Consider the following 18,133-nt stretch of genomic DNA (forward strand, 5'->3'; position numbering starts at 1 on the left):
ACAGGCGAAACACAGAGATGCAGCCTCAGCATTGCGTGATGCGAGTTTAACGTCAGATCATATATACATATATATATATATGTATATATGTGTATATGTGTATATGTGTATATATATATATATATATATATATATATATATATATATATATATATATATATATATGTATATATGTGTATATGTGTATATATATATATATGTGTATATGTGTATATGTGTATATATATATATATGTATATATGTATATATGTGTATATGTGTATATATATATATATATATGTATATATGTGTGTGTGTGGGGGGGGGATGAAGTTAGGGGTTAGTTGAAAGTTAATTCCTACACACACGCACACAATGACATGCATGTACAATGTAAACAAACACACGTGTCTGTTTGCACTGAGTAAACATTGAATTTACACTTCCTTGTTTACTCGCCGCCATGTAGGATCTGTATGTACTCCAACATGGCGGACAGACCTCGTAACTAAGGAGATCGTGACGTAGGTGAGACCACTCTATGGTAACATAGTTGAAGAGGTTCAGGTTAAATCCCGCTAAATGGGAAAAGTCCGCCACCTGCTGTTATAAATGTGTACCTGCACTGAATATCCCCAAAGGACTATGAGGTAATCTAGACGCAAAGGACTATGGGTAATCCTGAACGTAACGGAGGATTTACTGAATGTAACGGGTCCGTGAATGTCCGTGGACAATATAATGTTAACTAACTTTAAAAGTACACAAGAGTTGAGCTGGCTTTATTTTGTTGAATATTAATATTCAATAATATTCAATTAATATTCAATATCAATATAATAGTTTTTAAATCCCACCGGATGTAGATATTTTTTTTTCATGAGAAAAGTAAGACGTAAACGTCGATTACATGGCAATTTGGTCAGTAAGGAGGAGACACGCCGCGTTACGTTTTACTACTTGTTCTCCTGTTCTTCCACACAACGTGAGGTAGGTTTACCGACCTGTCACTCTCGTTATCAGCCGCTATGGCTCTTATTTAATGTAACGTTGGCGAGGGTTCGTGCATGAAGTAATGTATCTGCCATTGTTCACGTTGTGTAATGAACAATCTGATTTTAGGGATATTGCCTAATTTCATTGGCGTAATGATGCTGCCTGAATGTGGTGAACCCTTTGCCTGTATTATTGTCGCATTGAATGAACACCCGCAATACAATTCCTCGGACACAAACATGTACTTGTTCCGTTGTCTAACTTTAATAATGAAAGTCGATTCAAGGAAGACTATACCTGGAAACAGAAAGCTCGCCTTCAAAGTAAAAGTTGTGCGTTTTTAAACGTGTTTGCTCCAGCGATCATCAAGGAGAGCTAAATTAAATAAATAAACTAATTGCCTCAATAATGAAAACAATTTATAACCGGTATAAAGTCATATTTCTGCCACTTTCCCACAACTGATCCTGAATAAATTGGGCAATGGCTGCGAACACTGGAATTATCAATTTATTTATTTAATGAATGCTTCTTATTAAACTATTTGGGTGAATGTTACAGGCTATAGTGTTGAGACTTGTAATGAGTCTGACGTATTTGGTGCGTGGAATTGCATGCAAGTGTTAATTCAATGGACAATAACACAGGGACAGCGTTAACCGTGTTAAAACAGCAATACACACGGATCAACTCTTACAACTCAGTTGCAATTTATTCAGACTCAGTATGTCACAGTTTCTATTTAACATTCAAAATGTAACTTGATATATTAACGACACCATCCACAGTTGTGTGTGTAGTCTGTGCAGTTTATGTTGCGCTTTTATCTCGTTTAATCTGCTTGGTTCCTTCCCATAAACACATAATAATAATTAATTCGTTAAAGATATCGGAAAATAAGGGACGAATCATCACACTTTCCCAGGGTCCAATATGGCATGTTTTATTTGCAAATACTCACATTGCAGAAGCTGGATTTTAGAATGTCTGTTATTATTGTACTATAAATTACTGTCATAAGCTAATTTTTTATTTTTTTTATTTGTGTTGAGGGAGAATGTTAAATTTCACTATCACTCACAATGGTTTTAAAATAAAATAAAAAAAATCACATAATGGCAAAACTATTTAATTTGATTTCTAAAGAGGCATGCAACATGCAGTAATACACCCTTTGGCGGTTTCCTACTAAATGATGCTTTTGTTTTGTAAATATCTGCAACAAAATCCTATTTTTGTGATAGCATGTTGTTTTCATTCAGCAATAATGTCAGCAAAGCATGCCAAGCCCAACTTCAGCCACACTCAGGTGGTTGAGATGGTGAAGAGACTCTTCAGGCTGACGCCATCAGAAATCCGCTCTCTGCCGAGCTACGATGACCAGAACTTCTACGTGGCGCCCATCGAGGGTGGCGAGTACGTCCTGAAGATAATGAACTCGGAGGACAGTAAGAACTCCTCCCTGATTGAGATGCAGATATACACCATGTCATTCCTGCACCAGAATGGACTTCCTGCTCAAACAGCCCTGCTCACCGCTTCAGGACAGCTCATGAGCCTGGAAGAAGCAGGTATGAAACCAGTCCCACAGGTCAGACCTTAGAAGTAAGAGCAATCAAGGATGTATGCATGTAATGTAAATTATTTCAGAGAGAGAGGGCAGGTTGAGCTGTACTCTAGGAGTTTGACAAGTTGAGGAGGTACGCTAACATGCCTTGCCGCAAGGCAAAATACCTGCTTTTTAAAAACAGCATCAGTGTTCTTCTTCCAGTTTAATTTACTGTACAGATAGACCCCGAGATATTTATACGACTGGACTATCTCTATCTGCTGACCTGCAATAGTCACTGGGGAGACCTCCTCCTTCTTCCTTCTAAAATCAATGACCAATTCTTTGGTCTTTCCAATATTTAGTTTTAAAAAGTTTTCATCACACCAGCTGACAAATGATTCAACCTCCCGTTTGTAGGCCAGGTCATTGCCTCAGGTAAGTAGACCAACCAGAGCAGTGTCATCTGAAAACTTCTGGATGTTACAGGACACATGGCTCTGCCTGTAGTCAGCTGGATAGAGTGAGAATAAAAAGGGGGATAAAACTGTTCCCTGTGGTGCTCCAGTTTTAGTGAAGATGGTGTCAGACAGTTTGTTATCAAGCCTGACAAACTGCAAAGGATCTTGGAAGACTGAGACCTGTGTCCTCAGGTGACACAGGACAACCCTTTCAAAACATTTCATTATGTGCGATGGGAATGATCGTAACACTGATCCTGTCTTTACCTTTGGCAGATTGTGGCTATGGCTGTCAGAAGTACCTGGTGAGGCTTCTGACTTATTTGCCTGGAACCACTATTTCCAAGGTTCCTTTAACACCACAGTTACTTCATGAAACTGGCAAGATGGCAGCCAGAATGGACCAAATCCTACAAAAGGTATAATGGTAACATACCTGTGAAACTCTTACATCATTTATTTAGTTTTTTAATACCATCAATTGTTATGACAGCAATGTGCTGCACTATATGAAAGTTTATTGTCTCAAGACAAAACTTCAAGATTATTTTCTAAAACTGTCTTAAGTGACAACATCTGCCACGACTGGCTATGTTTTGAATTGGAGTTATTTTGTCATGAATTTAACGACCACATGCTACTTCATTGTTGCCCATGTTTGTGTTATTTTGGAATCTAATTCAGATAATCTATATAATAAGGCACCAGCCCCTCACTGCTCATTAAGCATGACGCTTCTCTGTATTATTATTGTTTTTTCCAGATGGAGCACCCTCATCTTGGCGTGCTGCAGAGAGAGAAGTTCATATGGAGTCTGTCCAATGTTCCCCTCCTGGAAGCATACATCAATCTATTAGAGGGAGATCCTCTTGAAGAGGTTGTGAAGTCGGTCATTCATCAGTACAAGACCTCTGTGATCCCTAAACGCTCAAATTTCCGCAGGTGTGAGTATGATAGTTCCTTTCAACATTTGAATAAGGGAGCTGGTGAACACTCTTCTGCTCACTTCCTTTGACACAGCTCATTAGCACCTTGTATACTATCAGAAAGGTTTGGATGTCACTGAATGAGTGATAACATTTTGGTTCCCATTAACAACATTGTATCTCTTCTTTTTCTAAGGCATTAACCATGGTGACTTCAATGACCTCAATGTGCTTGTACAACCTGACGAGAGTAACGGCCACAGGATTTCTGGCATCCTCGACTTCGGGGACATGAACAGCGGCTACTACATCCATGAGCTAGCCATCGTCATCATGTACATGATGACGGAGCACCCTCAACCTATAGAGGTGGGTGGACCTGTCCTCGCTGGCTGGGAAAGTCTCCTTCCCCTCAATGAGGCAGAGAAAGACTGTCTCTACGTGCTAGTGCTGTCCCGCTTGTGCCAGTCATTGGTTTTAGCTCGTCACGCCGTGACTTTGCATCCGGAAAATGCAGAGTATCTGATGATTTCATCCAGGAGGGGCGTCCACATTCTCCGTCAACTCTGGGAGCTCGGGAAGGAGCAGGTGGAGAAGGCATGGTTTCAGAGTGCAGCTCAATTCAGGGACAAATTGTGAGAAATGTGTGAGGAAAGCCATTGAAAAATGTTTAAAGCACTGTTGCGGTATAGCCACCAAAAATGTCAGAGACACGCCACACCCAAAACCTATCTCTCTATTCCAGGGTATCCAATTCAAATTCAGTGATTAGTTGTCTGCTATATATGGGCAGGAGGTTAAAGAAGCGCTAAGTAAAAATATATAAATAGGAGGAGATGAAGAAAATCTGGGCTCTTTTTGCTTGGTCTGGCTGTCTGACTCTTTTTGAGGTCTTACTGGGGATTTTAACTTTTGACGTCTTTTCTTTTACATTATCCACTTTTGTAACCTTTTATCTTCTTATGATTGCAAAAAACAAATAAAAGTAGTTTGTTTTTGTACATTCCAACAACAAGTCCAGTCTTGCTCATCTCTGACGGTGCCTCCGTAGTCTCCGAAAGGTAAGAGAGCTCTTCCCCTGGGATAGGCTGTCACGGTCTTGGTTTAGTTTGTTTTCATCGATTCAGACTCGGTATGTCAGTTTCTATTTGACATTCAAAATGTAACTTGATATATTAATGACACTTTCCACAGTTGTGTATAGTCTGCGCAGTTCATGGCAACCTTTTTAGTTTAATCTGCTTGGTTCCTTCCCATAAAGTGCAGGTGGAAAAAACATTCCCAGTGGTGCTGTAGTTATTTTTGAATGAGGCTTAATTTTGGCTGAAACCAAGTTTTATTATTTCGATTCAATGATTGATTATTTAAGATATCAGAAAATAAGGGACGAATCATCACACTTTCCCAGAATCCAAGATGGCATATTTTATTAGCAAATACTCACTTTGGAGAAGATGGATTTTACGAATTATTATTATACTATAAATGACTTTAAAGTCATGATAACCTACATTTTTTTAAATGTATTTGTGTTGAGGGAGAATGTTAATTTCACAATCACTAAAAATCAATAATAAAAAAAAATCACATAATGGCAAAAAATATTTAATTTGATTTCTAAAGAGGCATGCAGCATGCCGTAATACTGTGCACCCTGTTGTGGAATATTTCCTTCAAAAGTTCAGGAGTGAAATTGGTTTTATCCAAAGTGTTTAACATAAAAACAGAGTCTTGATGAATGATCAAAGTTTCAAAAAGTAAATTTAATGTTTGCAAACAGAGAACACAAAACACAACCACGTATTGCAGTGAACTGTGAATATGCTCTAGAGACGCAGAATAAAAAATTAAAAAAAAGATATTTTTACCGGCCGGCAGGCCGGCACAGAGGAGACAGATAACACACCGGAGACTAAGGCAGAAATGTTTAGTAGCAGAAGCAGTTGATTGCAGAAAGAACACGTCGGTTGTTTGTCCCGACTAAGATAAAAAGTGACCTTTGTACTAAAACAAATAGGTCAATGTGTTCAGACATCCAGACAAATGAACTTTCTAACAGCAACATGTCTCACAGAAAATATGATGAGGACATGTTAAAACATTTTTATCATTACAATCCACTCTTTTGGTTACAACATAACCACAATTAAACATAGTAAAAATGTAAAAAGACGAACTAGAGAGCAAAGGGTAGACTGCCTTTGTCTCAACAGACCCCAGAGGATTATTCTGCCTCTGTCTTGAGAAGTCTGTTCCTAGCTAGATCATGAAAGAAACATAAGACAAATCAAACTGAAAAACATGAGTCAAATGCACAGTTGATATTGCAAAAATCTGTTTTTGTGAGACAAAGTCTCTGATATATGAGCAACACGTTGAGATGTTGGCAAGAGGGTTGTTCTCCTCTTTGTTTCCCTCAAGGCCTGGAAGATGAGTTGTAGACAGTTAGCACAGATCACGACGTGTCTGTCGGCCACTGCCCGTTGTGATCCCGTCCGTCAATCACTGCTTGTCCTCCTGCGATGGCACCGTTGGTTCTTTCGGTGGTGCCGGTTGGCTGACACTTGATGCAGGTGTTTGCTCACCTGAAGCTTCTCCTCTTCTGGAACCTTTTTGCAGTGTGACGCGTGGACCCAAGTTGCTCTCTCAGCTACCTTTACTGCCGTGTGGGTGATGAGGAGGATCTGGAACGGGCCCAGCCAGCGCTGTGCTCTCCAGTTCTTTCGTCTGAAATCTTTCACCACTACGAAGTCACCGGGTTTCAGCTTGTGGAGCGGTCCCTCCCCTGGCCTCGGGAGGGCAGCTGCCAGCTGTTGTCTTATGTTAGATAGAGCAGAGGACAGTTGTGCACAATATGTTAACATTTCATGTTTGCATAAGGCGGTTGATGGGAGCGGTGCCTCGGGTGCTTCCGTGCCTACATGAGGAGGAAAACCAAACAATATCTCAAAAGGACTCAGATTGCTGCATGTTCGTTTCCTCATACACATGTACATCAGCACTAGAGGCCGGGCTTTTGTCCATGGTAACCCAGTGTCAGCACAACATTTTGCTAACTTTGTTTTGAGGGTACCGTTCTCTCGTTCAACAGCGCCACCACTGGCAGGATGGTAAGCACAGTGTGTTCTTAAGTCGATACCCAAATAGGCGCTTAGTTCTGTAATGGCCTGGTTTACAAAATGAGAGCTGTTGTCACTTGATATTTTAGTAGGAATGCCCCAACGAGGAATGATTTCAGAAATCAATGCCGTTGCCACTGTTGCAGCGGTCTGTTTGCTTGATGGAAAAACTTCAACCCACTTTGACCACATGTCCACCATCATCAGACAGTGTTTCTTACCTTCAGATGGAGAGAGCTCAACAAAGTCCATCATAATGTGTTCAAAAGGCCGTGTTGGAGGCGGATGTGCAGCTTGGCTGGACACCGCTACAGGCCTGCCTACATTGTGAGTAGAACAGGTTACACATGCAGAACAAAATTCTTGTGCATATGAGGTGACCTTTGTGAACCACGTTTCATTTAATGCGCTCAACATTCCTCCTTTTGACACGTGGTCTAACCCATGTGTCAACTTAGCATAATGATTGAAATAGTGCTTAGGCAGACATGGCTTAGCATCAGGTCCCACCCAAAGTCCATCTGTGTAAGTACAACCTGAACTAGACCACAGCCGTCGCTCTTCCGGAGTGGAGAGAGTTTGCATTGCTGTAGGAGAAGAAGGAACTGGCACGCATGAAAACGCGAGAGCAGAGGAAGTGGGGACAGGACGTCGAGCAGCAGCTTTGGCAGCCGCGTCTGCGCGTGCATTTCCTGTTGAAATATCATTAGTCTGATTAGTGTGTGCTGCACACTTACATACTGCAATGGCTGTAGGCAAAATAATGGCCTCTAACAGCTCAGCAATGACAGTGTGATGAAGGACAGGCTTACCGTCAGACTTCAGGAATTTGCGATGTTTCCACAAAGCGCCAAAATCGTGCACGACGCCGAAGGCGTAACGAGAGTCAGTGTGGATAGTAACGGTCTTACCTTTAGCGAGTTTACATGCTTTAGTGAGTGCAATGAGCTCAGCTGCCTGGGCTGAGAGGTGACATGGTAGGGAACCTGAACACAGCACATCAGAGTCAGAAACAACAGCAAAACCCACAAGATTAGTACCAGTCTGAGGATCGCGAGAGGCTGATCCGTCTACATACATTACCATCACGCTGTTGTGCAGCGGAGTGTCCAACAGGTCAGGATCACCATCCCCAGGAATAGGAAGTAACGATGCAGGGTTAAGATTAGTACAGTCAAAGAGACTGAGTGAGGTACGAGCAGTGTTAGCGGCGAGTAACCGACAATGTCACGTGATGCAGCGAGCGCTCTTTCGCACGCGGCCACAGCACGCAAACATTGTGGCAGGCCAGCAGCGACTGGATCGAGTTTTGCGGAGAAATACGCAACTGGTCTGAGTTTGTCGCCATGAGATTGTAGCAACACGGAAGTCATGCAGCTCTGTCTTTCATCTACTGTTTGAGTGAACGGCTTATGCGGATCTGGCAACCCTAGAGTAGGAGGAGTTTGCAAAGCACATTTCATTTGTGTGAAAGTGTCATGGCCTTCTTTTGTCCAAATTATTTTGTCATGTGCTGTGAGATTCTTACCGTGGATCAAAGATGACAATGGCTGTTCCATTTGTGAGTAGTTAGGTATGAAAGACCGACAGTATGAACACAGTCCTAGAAAGGACATCATCTGTTTTTTAGTGTTGGGTTGAGGCAACGAAACAATTGAAGCGATTCTTTTGGGGGAGAGAGTCTTACCTTCTCCTGAAATGTCATGGCCAAGAAAATGAACGTTTCGTGTTACAAACTGTAACTTTGAGAGACTGGCCTTGTGGCCTTCCTGTGCTCGGTGTTGTAGCAGCTTTAATGTATCTTTCTGACACTGTGCCTGAGTAGGAGCTGCGATAAGGCAGTCGTCGACATACTGAAGTAGGGCAGAGCCTGGTGAGAGAGTTAGACTTTCTAAACTTTCCCGAAGAGCGTCATTGTAGATTGTTGGTGATTCTGTATACCCCTGACACAGCCGTGTGAAGGTGTAAGGTTTCCCATTGAAGTTAAAGGCGAACCAAAATTGAGAATCTTTGTCGACTGGGACACTGAAAAAAGCATTTGACAGGTCAACAACAGAAAACCATTTAGCGTCAGGTGGAATCTGAGCTAGAATAGTATATGGATTAGGCACATTCGGTGCGCGTGCGTGGACTGAAGCGTTTACTGCTTTCAGATCCTGCACAAAACGCCACTCAGTGGGTTTGTCTTGGTCTCTGATCTTTTTCACAGGAAAAAAATCGGTGTTCGTACTGGCGAATCCGGACATGGAACGATCACTCCTGCTTTCTGGAGTGAATCAAACACTGGTGTAATACCGTCAATGGCCTCCTGTCGCAGAGGATATTGGTGTTTGTGGGGTCGGAAGTCAGAACGTGGAGTAATGACGACCGGTTGGCAGTTCTTGATCAAACCCACGTCATATTTGTGCGCCGCCCAGAGTGTCTGTGGAACAGAGGCAAGAGCGGGAGAAATAGAGACAGCGTTAGAGACGAACGTTTTAGCTTTGTTGTTATGTTCATGAAAAACAGACAGAACGTGAAGCTGCCGTCAGGAGAACACAAAAACCACGATGGTACCCAGTCGACTTTGACTTTGAGTCGACTTTGAGTGGATCATTTGTTGATTCCCAGTCAGTGAGCGCTTCGCATTGTGCCACGAACGGTCCCAGATCTCGCCATTGGTCATTTCGACCCTTGGACAGCGAGATGTGAGGAGACGAGTCTGCCACTCGAAATAGTTCTTTCTGTGTGGGAGAGAGAGACACAGAAACATCAGATTTGTATGTTGACCAAAATAAGGTAGTACAAACAATCGCATCATTGATGCCTTCAAAAAACATATCCTCGTAGGATTCATCTGCACCCTCAGAGACATAGGAGGTGCAGTGGAGATGTTCTGGATTCATGCGTTCTGCATGAGGCGAGACACGAGTGTCAACTTCTTGAACCAGTCGTGTGGCTTCCTTCACAGGAATCCACCACTGATAAACATGAAGTGGAACAGGAGCAGCCATCTGCATCATGTGTTGTATGGCTCTGTGTCTAGTCACTTTCAGTCCGTCAGGGGATGATGTCAAACAGATGCCATAAGCACACATCAGGTCTCTGCCCATCAGATTAATGGGACAGAGTGGCGAAAGTAAAAACGAATGTTTCACTCTAATGTCAGGTTTTTCGTCAGTCAGGTCAGTGTGCACACTCGTCATCGGACTGCTACATTTTTCAGTTACTGTCAAACCAGAAGCCCCTTGTGAATAAACATACCGCCCGCTCATCTTCTGATGAGGAAAATGTTTGTTGAATTACTGAGTGAGTGGCCCCTGAAATCTACCAAAAACTCTAACTCCTTTCCCTCAACAATAGTCGGCATGTTTTTGAATGATTGTGATGAAAACATTGCATATATGTGTTTCGTGTGTGTAAATAAAAATATATTCATTCAATGTTAAATAATATGCGCTATACTTGTAAGCTTATATTGCGGAGGTGTGAGGTCACTGTAAGCAGGTCAAAAACTGCAAGCAGGGCATTCCGTCGCCTGTTCGCGCAATAGAAACAGATACTAGAACAAATAGGTCAATGTGTTCAGACAACCAGACAAATGAACTTTCTAACAGCAACATATCTCACAGAAAATGAGATCTCATATCTCAGATCTCATGAAAATCTGGGCTCTTTTTGCTTGGTCTGGCTGTCTGACTCTTTTTGAGGTCTTACTGGGGATTTTAACTTTTGACGTCTTTTCTTTTACATTATCCACTTTTGTAACCTGGTTTGTTTTTTGTACATTCCAACAACTTGAGGATTGAGAGCGATGGGAATGATCGTAACACTAATCCTGTCTTTACCTTTGGCTGTCAGAAGTCTGCACAAATAATGTTTTCTCCCAAAAATCTGTTAACATTACGTGCAATCACAACTTCAATGTTTACTGTGCAGCACACTTAATTTGACCTCCAAAAAGCCACAACTCACTCAAAATGTGTAAATCATGTTGAAATTATAAATGCATTTATTAACCACTGTCACGGGAGTTCACAGGTAGGACCCAAACGCAAGACCACAGGAGACAGAAGTTAAGAGGAACAGGTTTTATTTAGCCTGACTAAAGACAGGAAGGTGTGGAGCCTGTGGTCCGACACCAGAGAGCCAGATCGACGGTGTGAGGCCCGTGGCTCGACACCGGAGAGCTGGCAGCTTGACGGCGTGTGTAGTCCGTTGAACACAAAGGAGGGCAGAGCGGCGGCGTGTAATCCGTAGACCACAAGGACGGCAGAGGATGCCCCGGGGTTGAAGCGGGTGAAAGACGGTACGACCTGACAACCCCAGACTGCAGGACCAGAGTTTATATAGAGACAGGGGACTCATTAGTGGGCCCTGAGTCTGGTGTGTCAGGCTGCAGGAGGTGATCGGCTGGAGTGTCCTCAGCTGTGCACAATCCAGGGTGTGGCCATGGGAGGTGTCTGGAGGCAGAGGACAAACACAGAGCACATGGCCTACTGCCTAAACATGTTCTGCTTTCTGCTGCTGAGTCAGATACTCCTGTTAATTAGGTTTTTGTTTGCTAATTTATTGCTAGAAATAATGACACCACATTAGTTGTGAAAAAGTTCCTCATGCTATTTGTAAACATATCTTGGTTACTCTGAAAAATGATAATTTCACAAAATATAATGATAGTCCTCTATTGTCATATTTAGCCTACATTATTATTAATGAACAAGGTCATATGCACTGGTTATATGCAACTACTACAACTATCACTACTAAACAAATAACAACAAATCTCTTAAAACTGCAGATGCAGTTTGAAACTATAAAACAGTGACCTGCTTCTCATTTCATTTTTTGCTGGTAGGAAGTTAATTGAACTAACTCACATGTAGCTCACATTCAAAAACTCCTTTTAAAACATCAAAGCTTTCCATTTTCTTAATAATGTGCTTTGAGAACTTGTCAGACCAGCTGTTTTAGTACGCTCCTGTCGTTATAGCCGTGGATAAAATCTCATGTAAAACTGCCCTTGTGTGGTCCTCATAAGCGCCTGCTTCCAATGGAGGCTTGACTGATGACAAAAAATAAATAAAAATCGGACCCTTTATGGGTATTAGTCATGTATCATAATTGCTGTAATCGACTTTCTGGCCAAAATCATACGTGGTATTATTTTTATGAAAAATCTAGTCTGTCTACCAATAATTTAAAAAGTAAAGAACCATAAGTTGATGGCAAAGATCTTCAAATAACTCCTTCCCAAAGCTTGTCAACACAGTATCTCAGTATGATCAATATAAGTCATAATGCTTCACCTGTATTGACAATAGAGAGGACACTGGTTATGTTGCTTGAGGCTCCTACAGTTGTTGTTGATGGTATCACAACGTAAATGATCTGAGTTTCACAGGTATGTATGTCACTATTTAACATCTCGTAGGATTTAGTCCATTATGGCTGCCGTCTTGCCAGTTTCATAAAGTATCAGATGTACTACTTCACTGCAGACAACAGTGGTCTCTGTCAGTGATCAGGAACCTCATTGTTTCACGATTTTACACAGCAGGGAAGTTGGAACTCAGTTACTTTGTTTCTGCCGGTGACGCTGATGCAAAATGGTTTGAGCCTGTTTGACTGGTGCCTGTAGATACCATGATTAACCTGTTCACGCTTGTTCCAGGCTTGTGTAACACCCTTTCCCCTTCACTTCTTCACATTATCTGCTGAGAGACGGATGATGGGTAAGTGCATTATAACATCTAAATATAACATAATGTTCTCAAGTGCTGTCATATGCATGTAATGTGTTGTCACTCTGTTATGATTCGGTACACATGACATCTATTGTACCTCTGTCCATCCTGGGAGAGGGATCCCTCCTCTGTTGCTCTCCCTAAGGTCTCTTATAGTTTTCTCCCCGTTAAAGGGTTGTTTGGGGGGAGTTTTTCCTGTACCGATGTGAGAGTCCTGGGACAGAGGATGACACATGTGTACAGATTGCAAAGCCCTCTGAGGCCAATTTGTGATTTTGGGCAATACAAAATGAATTGAATTGAATTGAATAAAGTTTGTTGTAATGCTGGCTGCACAGAACAACAAAAAACCAAAAGGCACAGCATGAAACGGCATAGTTTCTGCAAAGTTTCCCTGTCATTTTAATTTAACCACGTGACTGAACTGAAAATGTGTTTCTGGACTTGGTGTGAACTTTGGCTGAATGTTAAATTTCACTATCACTCACAATGGTTTTAAAATAAAATAAAAAAAATCACATAATGGCAAAAATATTTAATTAGATTTCTAAAGAGGCATGCAACATGCAGTAATACACCCTTTGGCGGTTTCCTACTAAATGATGTGTTATTATAAATGTACGATAGGTTACTATGATGCTTTTGTTTTGTAAATGTCTGCAACAAAATCCTATTTTTGTGATAGCATGTTGTTTTCATTCAGCAATAATGTCAGCAAAGCATGCCAAGCCCAACTTCAGCCACACTCAGGTGGTTGAGATGGTGAAGAGACTCTTCAGGCTGACGCCATCAGAAATCCGCTCTCTGCCGAGCTACGATGACCAGAACTTCTACGTGGCGCCCATCGAGGGTGGCGAGTACGTCCTGAAGATAATGAACTCGGAGGACAGTAAGAACTCCTCCCTGATTGAGATGCAGATGTACACCATGTCATTCCTGCACCAGAATGGACTTCCTGCTCAAACAGCCCTGCTCACCGCTTCAGGACAGCTCATGAGCCTGGAAGAAGCAGGTATGAAACCAGTCCCACAGGTCAGACCTTAGAAGTACGAGCAATCAAGGATGTATGCATGTACTGTAAATTCTTTCAGAGAGAGAGGGCAGGTTGAGCTGTACTCTAGGAGTTTGACAAGTTGAGGAGGTACGCTAACATGCCTTGCCGCAAGGCAAAATACCTGCTTTAGGAGGATTGAGATTAGATTAGAAAACTTTATTAATCCCCAGTGGGGAAACTCTTTTGCCACCCAAAAACTCATACAGACGACACAGTCCACAGTACACAACAACACAGTACACAGCAGACAAAAACATATTACAAAGGATAAATAACACCAGACAATGCCATATAAAACATGATCGACATCAGGAAGATAAGAACCTCTAAAGGTGTGCATTAAAAAAATCGGACTGCTGCTGGAACGAAAGACCTTCTAAGTCGTTCAGTAGAACACTGAGGCATCCCGAGTCTCTCACTAAATTAGCTTCGGAGTCCATTGAAGACACCGTGTCGTGGATGGCCTTCATACAAGACAATTGTTTTTAACTTGGCCCTTGTTCGCTTTTCAACAGTGATTTTTAGTGAGTCTGGGGTAAGACCAATCACTGAGCCAGCCTTTTTGATCATCTTATTGATCCTGTTTTTATCATCCACAGTGATGCCGCCCCCCAGCAGAGCACAGCATAAAAAAGAACACTAGCCAAGATCCCCTGATAGAAAACATGAAGAAGCTTCCTGCTGATGTCAAAGGATCTAAGCTTCCTCAGGAAGAAGAGTCTTGACTGAGCCTTTTTAAAAACAGCATCAGTGTTCTTCTTCCAGTTTAATTTACTGTCCAGATAGACCCCGAGATATTCATACGACTGGACTATCTCTATCTGCTGACCTGCAATAGTCACTGGGGAGACCTCCTCCTTCTTCCTTCTAAAATCAATGACCAATTCTTTGGTCTTTCCAATATTTAGTTTTAAAAAGTTTTCATCACACCAGCTGACAAATGATTCAACCTCCCGTTTGTAGGCCAGGTCATTGCCTCAGGTAAGTAGACCAACCAGAGCAGTGTCATCTGAAAACTTCTGGATGTTACAGGACACATGGCTCTGCCTGTAGTCAGCTGGATAGAGTGAGAATAAAAAGGGGGATAAAACTGTTCCCTGTGGTGCTCCAGTTTTAGTGAAGATGGTGTCAGACAGTTTGTTATCAAGCCTGACAAACTGCAAAGGATCTTGGAAGACTGAGACCTGTGTCCTCAGGTGACACAGGACAACCCTTTCAAAACATTTCATTATGTGCGATGGGAATGATCGTAACACTAATCCTGTCTTTACCTTTGGCAGATTGTGGCTATGGCTGTCAGAAGTACCTGGTGAGGCTTCTGACTTATTTGCCTGGAACCACTATTTCCAAGGTTCCTTTAACACCACAGTTACTTTATGAAACTGGCAAGATGGCAGCCAGAATGGACCAAATCCTACAAAAGGTATAATGGTAACATACCTGTGAAACTCTTACATCATTTATTTAGTTTTTTAATACCATCAATTGTTATGACAGCAATGTGCTGCACTATATGAAAGTTTATTGTCTCAAGACAAAACTTCAAGATTATTTTCTAAAACTGTCTTAAGTGACAACATCTGCCACGACTGGCTATGTTTTGAATTGGAGTTATTTTGTCATGAATTTAACGACCACATGCTACTTCATTGTTGTCCATGTTTGTGTTATTTTGGAATCTAATTCAGATAATCTATATAATAAGGCACCAGCCCCTCACTGCTCATTAAGCATGACGCTTCTCTGTATTATTATTGTTTTTTCCCAGATGGAGCACCCTCATCTTGGCGTGCTGCAGAGAGAGAAGTTCATATGGAGTCTGTCCAATGTTCCCCTCCTGGAAGCATACATCAATCTATTAGAGGGAGATCCTCTTGAAGAGGTTGTGAAGTCGGTCATTCATCAGTACAAGACCTCTGTGATCCCTAAACGCTCAAATTTCCGCAGGTGTGAGTATGATAGTTCCTTTCAACATTTGAATAAGGGAGCTGGTGAACACTCTTCTGCTCACTTCCTTTGACACAGCTCATTAGCACCTTGTATACTGTCAGAAAGGTTTGGATGTCACTGAATGAGTGATAACATTTTGGTTCCCATTAACAACATTGTATCTCTTCTTTTTCTAAGGCATTAACCATGGTGACTTCAATGACCTCAATGTGCTTGTACAACCTGACGAGAGTGACGGCCACAGGATTTCTGGCATCCTCGACTTCGGGGACATGAACAGCGGCTACTACATCCATGAGCTAGCCATCGCCATCATGTACATGATGACGGAGCACCCTCAACCTATAGAGGTGGGTGGACCTGTCCTCGCTGGCTGGGAAAGTCTCCTTCCCCTCAATGAGGCAGAGAAAGACTGTCTCTACGTGCTAGTGCTGTCCCGCTTGTGCCAGTCATTGGTTTTAGCTCGTCACACCGTGACTTTGCATCCGGAAAATGCAGAGTATCTGATGATTACATCCAGGAGGGGCGTCCACACTCTCCGTCAACTCTGGGAGCTCGGGAAGGAGCAGGTGGAGAAGGCATGGTTTCAGAGTGCAGCTCAATTCAGGGACAAATTTTGAGAAATGTGTGAGGAAAGCCATTGAAAAATGTTCAAAGCACTCTTGCGGTATAGCCACCAAAAATGTCAGAGACACGCCACACCCAAAACCTATCTCTCTATTCCAGGGTATTCAATTCAAATTCAGTGATTATTTGTCTGCCATATATGGGCAGGAGGTTAAAGAAGCGCTAAGTAAAAATATATAAATAGGAGGAGATGAAGAAAATCTGGGCTCTTTTTGCTTGGTCTGGCTGTCTGACTCTTTTTGAGGTCTTACTGGGGATTTTAACTTTTGACGTCTTTTCTTTTACATTATCCACTTTTGTAACCTGGTTTGTTTTTTGTACATTCCAACAACTTGAGGATTGAGAGCGATGGGAATGATCGTAACACTAATCCTGTCTTTACCTTTGGCTGTTAACATTACGTGCAATCACAACTTCAATGTTTACTGTGCAGCACACTTAATTTGACCTCCAAAAAGCCACAACTCACTCAAAATGTGTAAATCATGTTGAAATTATAAATGCATTTATTAACCACTGTCACAGGAGTTCACAGGTAGGACCCAAACGCAAGACCACAGGAGACAGAAGTTAATAGGAACAGGTTTTATTTAGCCTGACTAAAGACAGGAAGGTGTGGAGCCTGTGGTCCGACACCAGAGAGCCAGATCGACGGTGTGAGTCCCGTGGCTCGACACCGGAGAGCTGGCAGCTTGACGGCGTGTGTAGTCCGTTGAACACAAAGGAGGGCAGAGCGGCGGCGTGTAATCCGTAGACCACAAGGACGGCAGAGGATGCCCCGGGGTTGAAGCGGGTGAAAGACGGTACGACCTGACAACCCCAGACTGCAGGACCAGAGTTTATATAGAGACAGGGGACTCATTAGTGGGCCCTGAGTCTGGTGTGTCAGGCTGCAGGAGGTGATCGGCTGGAGTGTCCTCAGCTGTGCACAATCCAGGGTGTGGCCATGGGAGGTGTCTGGAGGCAGAGGACAAACACAGAGCACATGGCACACAACAACAAACAGGGGAATGACAGAACACATGAGGAGATCAGGGGAAACACACACCGGGTCAGACAGGGAGACTGGATCCTGACAACCACACATGCATGTGCAGTCACCAGGTGAACTTTTTTAATGTAAGTGTTTATTAGCTTTAGATTTGGATTATTCATCTTGCCTTTGCAGGATCTTATTCCCCCCCCCTCCTCCAATGTATTGTAATGTGTTGTTGATATATGAGACGAAACATACATTTAACAAGCAGTGTGTCAAATATTTAGATGATAAACATGAGCCAATATGAGGGCATGTTGTATCTCTTTATGTCAATTAAATATTTGGAACTGCTGTGTCACCAATTTTAAACGTGCGGTTGTACAACAATGTCATTCATACATAACTCGAGTCCTGTCCTGTACTCACTCTCACATTTTTATCGTTCTCTTTTCTACTGACCTCTGCAGTTGTCCAATAGATAATTCATTTGTACAGTCTTTGACCTGCATCGTAAAAAACATGTCTTTGGACTACACTTGTAAAACAGGGAATTGGTCAATATAGTTACTACTTAACCCAGGTCTATAGAACAAGTGCTGACTTCAGAAAGAGCATTTAAGTAGAATCAAAAATGATTACCGATAACTGTTCTTGAAAAGCTAGAAGTCCTCCCTCTGTTATGTTTCTCAGAACTACTCGACTCTTAGATTAAAAACTCCTACTGTTCTCTGGAGGAAACAACAGTAGGCGTATTTATTTACAGATGA

The 18,133-nt window shown here is 42.2% G+C and overlaps 2 protein-coding genes and 1 long non-coding RNA gene across 3 annotated transcripts; 2 read left to right on the top strand and 1 right to left on the bottom strand.

Moving 5' to 3' along the window:
- The first annotated feature begins 898 nt into the window (after positions 1-898).
- On the top strand, positions 899-5,095 carry LOC306776709 (hydroxylysine kinase-like). The gene is made up of 5 exons (XM_079267505.1): positions 899-969; positions 2,238-2,546; positions 3,262-3,404; positions 3,749-3,929; positions 4,108-5,095. Exons 2-5 carry the CDS (start codon positions 2,243-2,245, stop codon positions 4,548-4,550), a joined length of 1,071 nt encoding a protein of 356 aa, XP_079123631.1. The 5' UTR covers positions 899-969; positions 2,238-2,242; the 3' UTR covers positions 4,551-5,095.
- A 558-nt stretch (positions 5,096-5,653) lies between these two features.
- LOC306776142 lies at positions 5,654-8,406 on the bottom strand. The gene is made up of 2 exons (XR_013771902.1): positions 8,114-8,406; positions 5,654-6,728 (listed from the first exon to the last, which is right to left on the bottom strand). It is a non-coding gene; the product is annotated as an uncharacterized lncRNA (long non-coding RNA).
- Positions 8,407-12,729: 4,323 nt separating this feature from the next.
- Positions 12,730-17,535, top strand: LOC306776357 (hydroxylysine kinase-like). The gene is made up of 5 exons (XM_079267021.1): positions 12,730-12,744; positions 13,460-13,768; positions 15,091-15,233; positions 15,579-15,759; positions 15,938-17,535. The coding sequence occupies exons 1-5, from the start codon at positions 12,738-12,740 to the stop codon at positions 16,378-16,380; spliced, it is 1,083 nt and encodes a 360-aa protein (XP_079123147.1). The 5' UTR covers positions 12,730-12,737; the 3' UTR covers positions 16,381-17,535.
- Positions 17,536-18,133: the final 598 nt, after the last annotated feature.

Source organism: Melanostigma gelatinosum (assembly GCF_949748355.1).
Source record: "Melanostigma gelatinosum genome assembly, chromosome: 4".
In the NCBI taxonomy this organism is placed as follows: domain Eukaryota; kingdom Metazoa; phylum Chordata; class Actinopteri; order Perciformes; family Zoarcidae; genus Melanostigma; species Melanostigma gelatinosum.

What these genes read in the sequence shown, in the direction of transcription:
- LOC306776709 (XM_079267505.1), top strand. Translation starts at nt 2,243, where the DNA reads ATGTCAGCAAAGCATGCCAAGCCCAACTTCAGCCACACTCAGGTGGTT. An exon ending in TGGACCAAATCCTACAAAAG is followed by an intron (nt 3,405 to 3,748) that starts GTATAATGGTAA and finishes TGTTTTTTCCAG; the next exon opens with ATGGAGCACCCTCATCTTGG. An exon ending in ACGCTCAAATTTCCGCAGGT is followed by an intron (nt 3,930 to 4,107) that starts GTGAGTATGATA and finishes TCTTTTTCTAAG; the next exon opens with GCATTAACCATGGTGACTTC.
- LOC306776357 (XM_079267021.1), top strand. An exon ending in TGGACCAAATCCTACAAAAG is followed by an intron (nt 15,234 to 15,578) that starts GTATAATGGTAA and finishes GTTTTTTCCCAG; the next exon opens with ATGGAGCACCCTCATCTTGG. An exon ending in ACGCTCAAATTTCCGCAGGT is followed by an intron (nt 15,760 to 15,937) that starts GTGAGTATGATA and finishes TCTTTTTCTAAG; the next exon opens with GCATTAACCATGGTGACTTC.